The 12,274-nt window shown below is 48.5% G+C and overlaps 1 protein-coding gene across 3 annotated transcripts in view; it reads right to left on the reverse strand.

The window, feature by feature from the left end:
* The window catches only part of SMAP1 (small ArfGAP 1), a 365,489-nt gene extending 354,497 nt beyond the window's left edge, over window positions 1-10,992 (reverse strand). Inside the window, exon 1 of one of the 3 annotated variants that reach the window (XM_077289949.1) lies at window positions 10,862-10,992. Coding sequence is in view for 2 of the 3 variants with exons in the window: in XM_077289948.1 (XP_077146063.1) it covers window positions 10,569-10,686 (118 nt within the window). In the remaining variant the exon portion in view is untranslated. Of the gene's footprint in view, window positions 1-10,568 lie in introns of all 3 variants that reach the window. The other 2 variants (XM_077289948.1, XM_077289947.1) reach the window with 2 other exon arrangements.
* Between the last annotated feature and the right edge of the window lie 1,282 nt (window positions 10,993-12,274).

Raw genomic sequence — 12,274 nt, forward strand, 5'->3', positions numbered from 1 at the left:
CCCCCATGTGGTTCTATCCGTTGGGCGGCCTCGGCCCCTACCTGATCCTCGAAAGGACCGACGATTGTCGTACCAACGTCGTCTAAAGAAGGGAGGTGGAGGGAAGTGTTTTTTCTTGTCCGCCGCTTTTTCTAAAATCTCATCTAAAGCGCTGCCGAATAAATATTGGCCCTCACAGGGGACTGCACAGAGCTTCACTTTAGATTGGAAATCAGCATTCCAGTTCTTTAACCATAACGCCCTTCTTCCTGAATTTGAAAGGGCACTAGCCCGGGCAGCAAACCGCACAGAATCAATGGCAGCGTCCGCCAGGAATCCCGCTGCATTTTGAAGTGGAGGGATGACTTCTAGAAGTCTGTCTCTTGGACATTTGTTTTTTATTTGGTCGCTAAGTTCCTCCAGCCATTTAACCATGGCACGGGCAGTACAAGTAGCCGCTACTCCAGGCTTAAACGCCCAAGTTGAGGCCTCCCAGGTTGATTTTAGAAAGGCATCCGCCTTTTTATCTAGGGGGTCTTTTAGGGCCCCCATGTCCTCGAAGGGAAGTGCTATGCCCCTGGAGGTACTTGCGATAGCCGCGTCCAACTTAGGCGCCTTTTCCCATTTCTCGCAAATTTCCTCACTAAAGGGATATTTACGTTTTAAGGCCTGGGGTACTGAAATCTTTTTATTCTGTTTTTTCCATTCTTTTTTAATGAGATTTAGAATGTTATCATGAAACGGGAAAACTTTTCGTTTCTTATCCTCCAAATTACTGAACATAGAGTCCTGAACTGTTTGCTTCTCTTTTGGCGTCTCAACCCCCAGGGTGGACCTAACCAGTTTTAGCAACTTCCCCACATCCTCTGATAACACATAAGGCCGGCCACTCTCTTCATCTGAAGAGTCCAGGTCCGAACCCTCGTCGGGCGGAAGCTCACCCAGTTCACCCTCGGATTCCACATCAGATGCCTGGGCAGACGTAGGGAATGGGTTTACGGAGCTCTGCAATCCATGATGTTTTAACTGCTCCTTTACAGTGCTTTGTACTTCGCTTCTAACAATATCTTTTATATTCTGAAGCAAAGATGATGACTCTTCAGACACAGTTTTTTCTATGCATGAGCGGCACATACGCTTTTCATACGTTTTGGGGAGGCTTCTATCACAGAGTGCACATACTTTATGCTTTTGTTTAGAGGTGACTTTTTCCCTGCATATATACAAAAAACACAGTGTCACTGACATGTTTTTTGCCTTACAAAGGCACTCACCCACCGGACCCTTAGTACCACGACAGGCTGTGGGATTTCAGCTGGGATTGTCGATTCCTTCAGATCTGCCATCCTGCAGGAGACTGTTCCCAGCGCCTGCTTGCCGCCTTGCAGTTTTAAATATGGCGGGCAGGAAGCGGTGTGTGCGCCTCTGAACTTCCTCCCCCCCGGGGAGTGTCAGCACACCGCTTCAGCGTGTAGCGTCACTTCCGGTTCAATCCCGGAAGTTCCCCCATTCAGTCGGCGCCAGCGTCGTGATGGGTACGCTCACTTTTCTCCCTCGGCCCAGCCTCCGGCCAGGAGCGGACGCCGGGGAGTCCCCAGTGGGAAAGACGCATCTGCAGCTCCAGGTATGGAGGCGACGCGCACACGCCGCCACCGCTGCTCCCACCGCGGACCTCGGTCAGAGACCGGCAAAGCAAGGGAGACCTCTCCCCATGCAGCACCGCAGGTTCCCCGCAAGAACAGGAAACCAAACTGAGGAGAGAGGTGCCGCCCCCATCTTTTATCTCCTATGCAGGTTTCCTGTTCTTGGGGGCGGGACCATCTCTCATGTACCGGTGCTGTCATGGGGAAGGGAAAAAGTACATTAAACAGATATGCACCACTAAAAGAATTTAACTACCGCTCCTGGTTTTGGCTTACAAATACTGATGTTAAGTACTGGACAAATACTGCGACAATAACGGACATCGTCTATACAGTCTGCGGCAAATAGCTAATGGTGAACCAAGACAGGACTCAATTACGTCAACAACCTAAGCCCAAAAACCCAAAGTGGTTTGTTAAGGAAATAGATAGGAGACATGGTGAAGAAAGTAAATCACAATTATTTTATTTGAAAAAACATTAACATTCCAAACATAAATTTGCAGACCCGAAACCAGCAGTACATTTTACACCATATTGTCCTGCCATGGCACACGTCCAATGTCAGAATCAAAAAACGCTGCAAATTGGTCCCGCATGTGGCCTACTTCAACTGTTGACCGCAGCGGGTGATGACGGTAATCAGGCAAAGGGTTTGCAACAGGTTCATCAAGTTCTATGGTGGGTCGCTCCTTAGCCAGAATGAAATTGTGGAGAACCACACAGGCTTTAACTACCTCATCCACTGTCTCCATTTTTAGATTTATTGCAGTTGCTAGAATGCGCCATTTGGACACCATAATCCCAAAGGCACACTCTACTGTTCTGCGTGCCCTGGTTAGTCTGTAGTTATAGATCCGTTTTGTGCGGTTCAAGTCCCGACTTGAATAGGGCTTCAGGAGATTTTCACTCATCTGAAAGGCCTCATCCCCAACCATTACAAATGGCAGCGGTGGGCCTTGAGTGTAGGGGAGTGGTCGTGGCTGTGGGAAATTAAAATTTTTGCCATAAACACGTCGGCCCATATCAGAGGTTTTAAAAGTCTGTGAATCGTTGCCACGGCCAAAAGCACCAATGTCCACAGCAATGAAGCGACAGTCCGCATCGGCTATTGCCATAAGAACTACTGAAAAATATTTTTTGTAGTTGAAGAACTGTGATCCCGTTCTGGCTGGTTTGGTAATCCGGATGTGCTTCCCATCCACCGCACCCAAACAGTTGGGAAAATCACAAACAGTCCAAAATTTGTCAGCAATTTCTTTCCACATGTCCTCCGTGGGTATGGGTATAAATTCCTCACGGAGAATGGTCCATAAAGCCCGGCAGGTTTCAAAAACAATTCCGGACAGCGTGGAAATCCCAAGGCGGTACTGGAAATGAAGGGATGGCAAGCTCTCTCCAGTTGCAAGAAATCTGTAGTAAGAATAAATAATTTACAAAATAGGCAAAAAAACATCAGACCTGCAAAAAATTTTGGTTAGCTTTTGTTTAGAATTATTACGTACCTTAAGGTAACCAGGAGACGTTCCGCTGGTGGAATGGCTCTACGGAGCTGTGTGTCCTGTCTCCGGATGGCTCCTTGGACACGATCAAGCAAATGCCGGAAAGAGTCTTGTGACATCCTGGTATATTCCGGGAATTTTTCTGGGTTCTCATTGAGCTCACCATACAGGGTGTGATATGCACCACGGCTCTCACGCAGTTCTACAATGGGGTGTTGCCAAAACCGCCTACGCCTTGTCCTTCTCTGTCTTTCCCGGTTTCGGTGTTGCTCCCAAGCAAACGCACATGCCAGAAAAATCTTGATGCTCAGATCCAGTTTGAAGTAATAGCTATCCATGTGAAGATCCATCTTCTCACAGGACACAGGAGCAAAATCTGAAGATTTCAGCTGTCCTAGGGTCTATATATAGATTTCACATAATACACGCCCTCTGTAGTCCCATTGGCTGGTTCTTGCATCTAGAATTTTTCTCTGGTAAATTTTTGCGACATGCGCACAAAAAACGCAAACGCATAGAAAACGCAAGCAAAAGCATGTAAACGCAGCGTTTTAATGACGCATGCGGTAACCGTAAGCGTTTTAAAAACGCTGCGTTTACACGCGTTTTCATGCGTTTTTCGTGTCCTTGCGTTTGCGGATTAAACGCTGCAGATTAAAACGCTAATGTGAAAGTAGCCTAAGTGATCGGAACGATCTCCTGCAGCAGCTCATCCCCAGAATAAGGCCATGTTCACACTAGGGTCATTTCACAGTCCACATACAGACTACGACGCCCGGGATGACTGTGGGTCTCAGGATCAGAACTTACAGCCTCATGTGGGTCTATGAGACTATAAATATGGGTTGGGAGCCACATAGTCAGTCTGAGCATTGTGGTCTGTATACGGACTTGGAAATACGCTGGTGTGAAGCTGGCCTGAGTTAGAGATAGGCTCCAAGAAAACGTGTGTGCACAGATACATCACATACTGGGCTACTACCTGTCATTTTCATACAATCACTGATTTACCTGCTGCAGATCCACCAACTCTCTGAAGTTGAGCTATTTATAAAATCACCCACTGACTGGCAGCTTTCTGCCTATGCACAGTGTACACAGAAGGCTGCTGATCAGTGCTAATGAATATATAGGATTACTAGTCCTTTAGGGATAATCTTCCTCACTATTGTACCCCACCTTATAAAACTGGCTGAATTGGTGGGGAACAATTGTGCACATTTTATCCTCCCAGATTCACAAGCCTTGCAAAACCAGGAGAACAAAGATGAAAACAAATCTGTTTAAAAGACGTACCGTAATTACAACAAAATGTTTCTATACATCATATTACAAAAGATTTTTTAGTAAGAATAGACATCATGTAGACAAAAGAATTTAAAATGAAGGACTCAGATATAATAGGTCTGAGCTCATCACAATACATATGAGGATGGGGAGATCACATTCCTGAGTATAACACAAGGAGGTATTACATCCCAAATGACTAATATGACAACATATAAGGTAAGGCCAGCTACCCAAGTGTAAATAGGGATACTCCTCACATCAATGTATCAGGCTAAGCACTACAGGAATGCTCCTTACTAGTGATGAGCGAGTATACTCGTTATTCGAGATTTCCCGAGCACGCTGGGGTGTCCTCCAAGTATTTTTTTTTTTTTATTGCTCAGAGATTTAGTTTTTATCGCCACAGCTGAATGATTTACAGCTATTAGCCAGCATACGTACATGTGGGGGTTGCCTGGTTGCTAGGAAATCCCCACATGTAATCAAGCTGGCTAACAGATGTAATCATTCAGCTGCGGCGATGAAAACTAAATCTCCGAGCACTAAAAAATACTCGGAGGACACCCGAGCGTGCTCGGGAAATCACGAGTATATTAGCTCATCACTACTCCTTACCCATATAAATCCCTGTGTGACGTCAGACCACGCAGCCCCAACGCGCGTTACAAGTGGGCTTCCTCAGGGGACCAGAGTTTTTCTCCTGGCTTTGCTTACAGGTTTTCGAGTATTTCTGCTGTCCCTGACAACCCCTTACATGGCGTTAAAGGGAACCTGTCACCTGAAATTGGCGGGTCCTTTTTTGGGTCTAATGGGCGGTGTTTTCGGGTCTTTTATAAACCCCTTTTTTTCCCGCTGGCCGCACGCTGGTCGCGAAATTGACGTGACGTTTATTTGCTTTCCTCCCTAGTTAACGCGTGCACAAAGCAATCTTGCCTTGTGCACTCGCAGTATGCTTTGCTTAACTGCGGGCAAAGCCGAAAACCATTAGTGCGCATGCGCCGGCGCACTATGTCCTGGAACACAGCTAAATACTTCCGGGACATAGTGCGCCGGCGCATGCGCACTAATGGTTTTTGGCTTTGCCCGCAGTTGGGCAAAGCATACTGCGCCTGCGCAAGGCAAGATTACTTTACGCACGCGTTAACTAGGGAGGAAAGCGAATCAACGTCACGTCAATTTCGCGACCAGCGTGCGGCCAGCGGGGAAAAAAGGGGTTAATAAAAGACCCAAAAAATGACCCGCCAAATTCAAGTGACAGGTTCCCTTTAAGGCCTCTAGTTGCCTCTGCATGATATGCTTTGTTCTGATAGATCTGTTCCAAACATTATAAGCCTTGGACTACCGCTTCAGGCTGGGGCTGTGACTTGGTGCCATTTAACTACAGTGTGTCCGTAAAGTCATGGTGCACTTTTCACCGGTCACAGGATCTATTTATAGTTTACATTTTGGCGCCCTTTCTCTGGCCCAATCATGTCAGACCTGTTCACGAGGAGATATAACAAGAACCAATCAAACAACACAAACTCATTTAGGCTGTTGCTGAGCCCCCAGTCAGATTAACCCCTGATAAACTGAACTAATACACTGCCAAGTCCGTGACATCATGCAATCACAAGCTTATGCCAGCTGTGTGGTTTTCCATGCCAGTCAAGATGTGGACGGTAGAGAGGAAAGTTCAGTGTGTTCTGTGGCTCGCTAAATTTAAATTTGTGACCAAAGTGCTATGTGAATAACGGCGCGTTTATAACGAAGCGCCACCACATAGGAACAACATTAATCGGTGGGAAAAGCAGTTGAAGGAAACCGGCAGTTTGGTGGAGAAACCCCGTTCTGGTAGGCCATCAGTCAGTGACGAGTCTGTAGAGGCTATACGGGAGAGCTACCTGAGGAGCCCTAAAAAATCTGTGCGTGTGCCCGACAATTACACCTAAGCAAGACTACAGTTCATAAGGTGTTAAAGAAACGTCTTTTTTACGGGGTACATATTGCGGCTGTTGTACGCCATCAAACCGGCGGACAGACCCAAACGATGCGCGTTTGCTACAGATATGCTTAATGAGATCAACTATGATGCAAGATTTTTGCAGAAGATTGTGTTTAGCGATGAAGCGACCTTCCAGAAAACAGAGAATCACAGACGTTATTCACTCTGTTACGCCAGACGTGCTTACCCGTGTAGGGAAAGAACTTCACTATCGTTTGGATGGGTGTAGGGCAACAAATGGAGCCCACATCGAACTGCACTGAATAGGTATGAAACTGGGAGAGTTTTTCTTTTATTTGTAGCAGATTTCACATTATCAGTTTTGTTGCTTTCCAGTGACTTGTCAAAAAGTGCACCATGACTTTACGGACACACCATATTTTAAAGATGTGATTCTATGAAGAAAAAAAAACAAAACAACCAAACAGCCACTTCACAGTCACCTGTGTGGCAATAAAGTGTATGGCAAGCGAGTCATAGGTGACTGGTGAGCAGCAACAGAAAATGAAGCACAATAGGAAACATTTACCACTCTGTAGCAGTCACAATGAGTGGCAATTGTGAGGCCATCAAAAATGAGAACATGTGGTGTCACCACGTAGCCGGAGCTTAATTCAGGTCACAGACCATAGTGCGGACATGACTGTATCCACCTCTCAGCCATAACATATCAGGCTGTAGAGGTCTTCTGCCTCCGGATCTAAACAGAAAAGTCTTCATTAGCCTAAAGGAGTTGTCCACCTGCTAAGTGATCGGTGGAGAGGTCATGAGTGTCCCGACACTAGTGGAGACCCAGGAGGTTTTGTAATGTGTGGGGGTATCGGAGAGTTGAGCATCACTTAGTTTTATCATGCTATGACGACCCATTTTTAATAAGAGCATGGAGGGGAACATCATTTAAGCAGCAGGCACCAGAAGTGTTCCCCAACTCCCTTCTTTTCCTCCCAAGTAGCAGGATTTTAAGTGAAAGTTTCTATTGATCATGGGATGACAGCAGTTGGTCAGAAGAGAGGAATAGTTGCCGAACAGTCCGCCATGTGAGCAGTGCATCACGAGACTGCAAACTGTGACCTAAATACCACGCAGAGAAGATGGCACTGCCCACGAGTCAATCGCAAGAATCAATCATCAGAAGATCATTTTTATAATACCAGTCTAAGCCCAAGGCCAGGGTCACACTTGTGAGTTCAATAGAAACTCGCGTGAGTCTCTAGCCTCAAGTCCGGGCACAGCCGTCAGCACTCGGAACGAGAGTTGTTCAGCTGCACGTATTTCTATGAAGCTGAACGCTCCGGTCCCGAGTGCCGGCCGCAGTGCCGGGACTTGATGTGCGAGTTTCTCGCATTGAACTCGCAAGTGTGACTCCGCCTTAAAAAGTAGAATTTACAGAGAGCGTCTCTGACTGGAGGACCGGATGGTCTTCCCCTCCACTGACGCCCACTGATGTAGATAGGCTTTGTGTAATGCTGCTTTCCCCCTGTGGAGGCACTGCAGAGCAACTGTACACTTACTGTGCCCCCAGATTACAGCTGGTCGCTCAGGAGCCCAACTCTTTGTGATCAGCTACTTTTCATTAAATGAACCTCCTAATATGTAGAGACTTCCCAACGTAGATAACATCTAAATTAATTATTGGCGCAGTTCAAACTTAATTAAACTTTACATTTTTGCTCTTTTTTTAACATTTCTAGCTCTGGACTTCCCTGTTAAACAGATTTGTCTCAGATTTCACTCATTCATCTTGCTTTTTCCAAATATAAAAATATATATGACCTTAAAATTGTATGAGCCACCATCAGTTACGTGAGATAAGAGCATGAAACACGTGAGCTACATGTAAGTGATGGGCCAAGCTTAGAGCAAACTATCTAAGGTGGCCATACCCATGAAATATCTGCTGGGCGACTGCCACTACTCCCCACTCTGCAGCGGACATGCGTGCCGGACAGGTTTATTTTATTGCTATGAAACCAACAACTTGCTGCCGGCCCCTATCTCACTTATGTTATATGATGCAGTCTTTCCTTTAAAGCTGGGTTATAACAATTCCAACCCCCATGGCCCGGACAGAAGCCCAAAAACCGAGCCACTCTTTCCCTCGGCATCTGCCAAGAAGACCTTACTATGCCACCAAGGCAAGTCATGGAGGACTAACTTAGTTTAAACTCTTGTAGTTCTGCATGTGATTACAATACAATGGCGCAGAAGATCACAAACCAAGAGATTCTCAGCTCTACACAAGTACGACCACAAAAAGGAAAGTGCAGCTAAGAAAAGTCATACACATTACATACCTGCACACCAGTCCACGTTTAAGGGTTAATAGCAGTGCAATGCTTCCAGGCCGGCATACTGAGAGTGGGCTACAGGAAGGAATTCATCTTTCTTGCCCCTGGGACCCCCAACTTTCTCCCATAGAGGGGAGCACAGAGCAGCATTGAAAGCAGCAGCTGTAGCCACAACCCCGGCTCCGCAGCGCATCTGTGCAGCCCAGGTATGCTCCTAGCTGACTGTAGCCACCATCTGCATGCCTTCATGGCTAAAAGCCAGCAGCTGCCAGGAGGAATAACGTTCATTCCTCCCAGTAGCCTCACTTTCAGTAAAGCGGTCGGGCAGCACCGGAACGCTATAAACCTGCAGATTAACAGCATTCAGGGACATGACATGGTCCACTGAAGTAATCTATGCAGACTCCTCACCCAATAATACGGGGAATGTAAGCAATTGCCATGACTGGAAACAAGAGTCCACCTGGAAAACTTTACAACTCAAAGAACTCTTCTAAGGCCATGTTCACACGATCCTTTTTTTGATCCTTTTTTTTTCAGGTCCTGATTTGGAAAACCCGCAGTGCAAAACTGCACTGATTTTCCTGCAGTTTCTTCTGCAGATTCCTCTGCGGGTTTTCAACAGCACTTTCCTATTGGTGCCTGTTGAAAACAGGAGCTGAATCCGCAGAAAGAAGTGACATGGTACTTCTTTTTTTCTGCAGGCAAATCCTCGCGGATTTGCCTGAGAAAAAAAGGATAGTGGGCACAGCGGTTTTTGTTTTCCATAGAGTAACATTGGACTGTACCCTGCATGGAAAAAGGACCTGAAAAAAAAAAGGATCAAAAAAAGGATCGTGTGAACATGGCCTAAGGAGGTATTGGTTTTAGGTGAGAATGCTCTTATCTGATAGCAGGAGAGGGACTACAGATGCCATAGAGGAGCCGTGCTCCCCTAGATTAGCCAGAGAGGACCGCTGCTACACATGACTAGTGGCACCTTTCTCACACGTCAGTATTTGACATCATTAGTAGGAGTGGAGACTCCAGAGACAAACTCTGATGGAAAGATTCAGCACTGTGGTGCGTTACTGATCACTACTGGTTGTCGCTTAGTGTTACGGATAAGATACTGACGGCTGAATAGCCTTACTCCGGCAGGAGCAGAAAGCAATAATGTCTATGGTGAGACTATCCCATAAGGCTACACTCCCATCGCAGCGGGTTCTGCCACCGGTGTCTCCCCGTGTGACACTGGAGCAGGTAATCTCCATTCACTCATAACAGCGGAGTAGAACCTAGGATGGAAGCAGGAGCACAACGTCTGCCGGCAGGGTGTCACACAGACCCCATAGACGGTAATGGCGGAGCCGGATCTGCACTATGGATGAGAACAGGAGCTGCTGAGCCTCACGGACCACAGACACGGACACAATTTGAAAACTGATGTGTATATGGACCAATGATAGACTAGAGAGCAGAGAAGACTTTTAGACAGTGAGTGACCAATGAGTGGAGCAGGCGGCCACGAGGGGTGGTGAGTTCTCCCTCAATGGAAGTCTTCATACAGAGGCTGGACAGACACCTGTCAGATGGGTTAGTGAATTGAGCAGGGGGTTGGACATGATGGCCCAGGAGGTCCCTTCCTACTCTACCATTCTAGGAGCGGACAGCGCTGAGCCGTGTCGCCCAGGTGTGACCGCCGCCTTATCGCTACCCCGTGCACCGCCCTGATCGCAGACGCCAGGGCTCGGCCTAGATCCGCACGACCCCCCATTACAGCCGGACACCAGAAGCCGGCTGGTTGCTATGGACAACGCACAACATTTGGGATGAGGACCTGGGTGGGGGCAGGCAGCGCTGTCCTGGGGTGCGACACACTACACACAGGGGGCGCTCTCACCCTTCGCCTCGCAGTCAGCGCAGTACTTGTTGTCGTCCTCCCGGAGCATACGGGACAGAATCGCCTGGTGCTGCTCGTTCAGCTTCTGGGCCTTCTCCCTCTCAGAGCGTGTGGTCATGTCTGCGGCCAGTGGACACCGATGACAGCTATGGCGGCGAGGCGGCTGTGGACGTCACGGGGCGCACAGTGCAGAGCAGACTCCCCGTACACAGCGCTACGGACTGGGGCAGAGATACCGCTGCCTCCGCTCACTCCGGGCTCGCTGTCACACACGACACTTCCGGGAACCTTACCCAGTGACGTCAGGAACCGCGTCACTCAGCCAATCAGGCCTCGGCCGGCATACAGACGTCATCCGACTCCAGCCAAACCCCTCCCTATCCGGAGAAGGCCACGCCCCCTGCCGCCGGCTGTTTCATAGTATGACAGGTCTGCGCGGCCGTGCAGTTACAGGTGTGTGGGGGCGTGGCCGGGAATCACCTGTGTGACGTGGGAGGGAGCAGGTCAGCAGGGGGCGCTGTGGGCAGAGGGTGGTCCCCGTATCCCCCAGGACCGGAGCTGGGCGCTCACTATGCAGCACTCTGGGATGTGTATATGTGGCAATGAGAAAAGTACATGAACCCCCTGCAAATGTACCTGGAGCTGTGAGACGTGGGACCCCAACCAGGGACTGCAGCTAAAGGGACGGCACTCGGAATGGAGGACTTCACGACATTTGCATCGAATGATTTTTATTTTGTTTTAACGTCAACATTTGAGGATATTTATGTATGTGTAATTACTACTCATTATCATGTACAATTATGCATTATTAATATGCAGCTATTCTTACTGCATTATTAACATTATTAATCAGCTGCACAATCCTCAGTAGTTGGGCTTTCGTTATGGATTTTCACTTCCATATTGAACTCCATGAAGAATATCTGCATCAAATCACCATGCGGAGTCCACACTGCAAGGTCTGAGCCCTCCGCCATAGCCCAGTAGATAGCCATGGGCTCCTTCACATGTCAGTAGCCCAGTAGATAGCCGCGGGCTCCTTCACATGTCAGTAGCCCAGTAGATAGCCGCGGGCTCCGTCACATGTCAGTAGCCCAGTAGATAGCCGCGGGCTCCCTCACATGTCAGTAGCCCAGTAGATAGCCGCAGGCTCCGTCACATGTCAGTAGCCCAGTAGATAGCCGCGGGCTCCTTCACATGTCAGTAGCCCAGTAGATAGCCGCGGGCTCCGTCACATGTCAGCAGCCCAGTAGATAGCCGCGGGCTCCCTCACATGTCAGTAGCCCAGTAGATAGCCGCGGGCTCCCTCACATGTCAGTAGCCCAGTAGATAGCCGCGGGCTCCGTCACATGTCAGTAGCCCAGTAGATAGCCGCGGGCTCCCTCACATGTCAGCAGCCCAGTAGATAGCCGCGGGCTCCCTCACATGTCAGTAGCCCAGTAGATAGCCGCGGGCTCCCTCACATGTCAGTAGCCCAGTAGATAGCCGCGGGCTCCGTCACATGTCAGTAGCCCAGTAGATAGCCGCGGGCTCCGTCACATGTCAGTAGCCCAGTAGATAGCCGCGGGCTCCTTCACATGTCAGTAGCCCAGTAGATAGCCGCGGGCTCCTTCACATGTCAGCAGCCCAGTAGATAGCCGCGGGCTCCCTCACATGTCAGTAGCCCAGTAGATAGCCGCGGGCTCCCTCACATGTCAGTAGCC

Source organism: Ranitomeya variabilis, chromosome 2 (genome assembly GCF_051348905.1).
Source record: "Ranitomeya variabilis isolate aRanVar5 chromosome 2, aRanVar5.hap1, whole genome shotgun sequence".
NCBI classification, from domain to species: Eukaryota; Metazoa; Chordata; class Amphibia; order Anura; family Dendrobatidae; genus Ranitomeya; species Ranitomeya variabilis.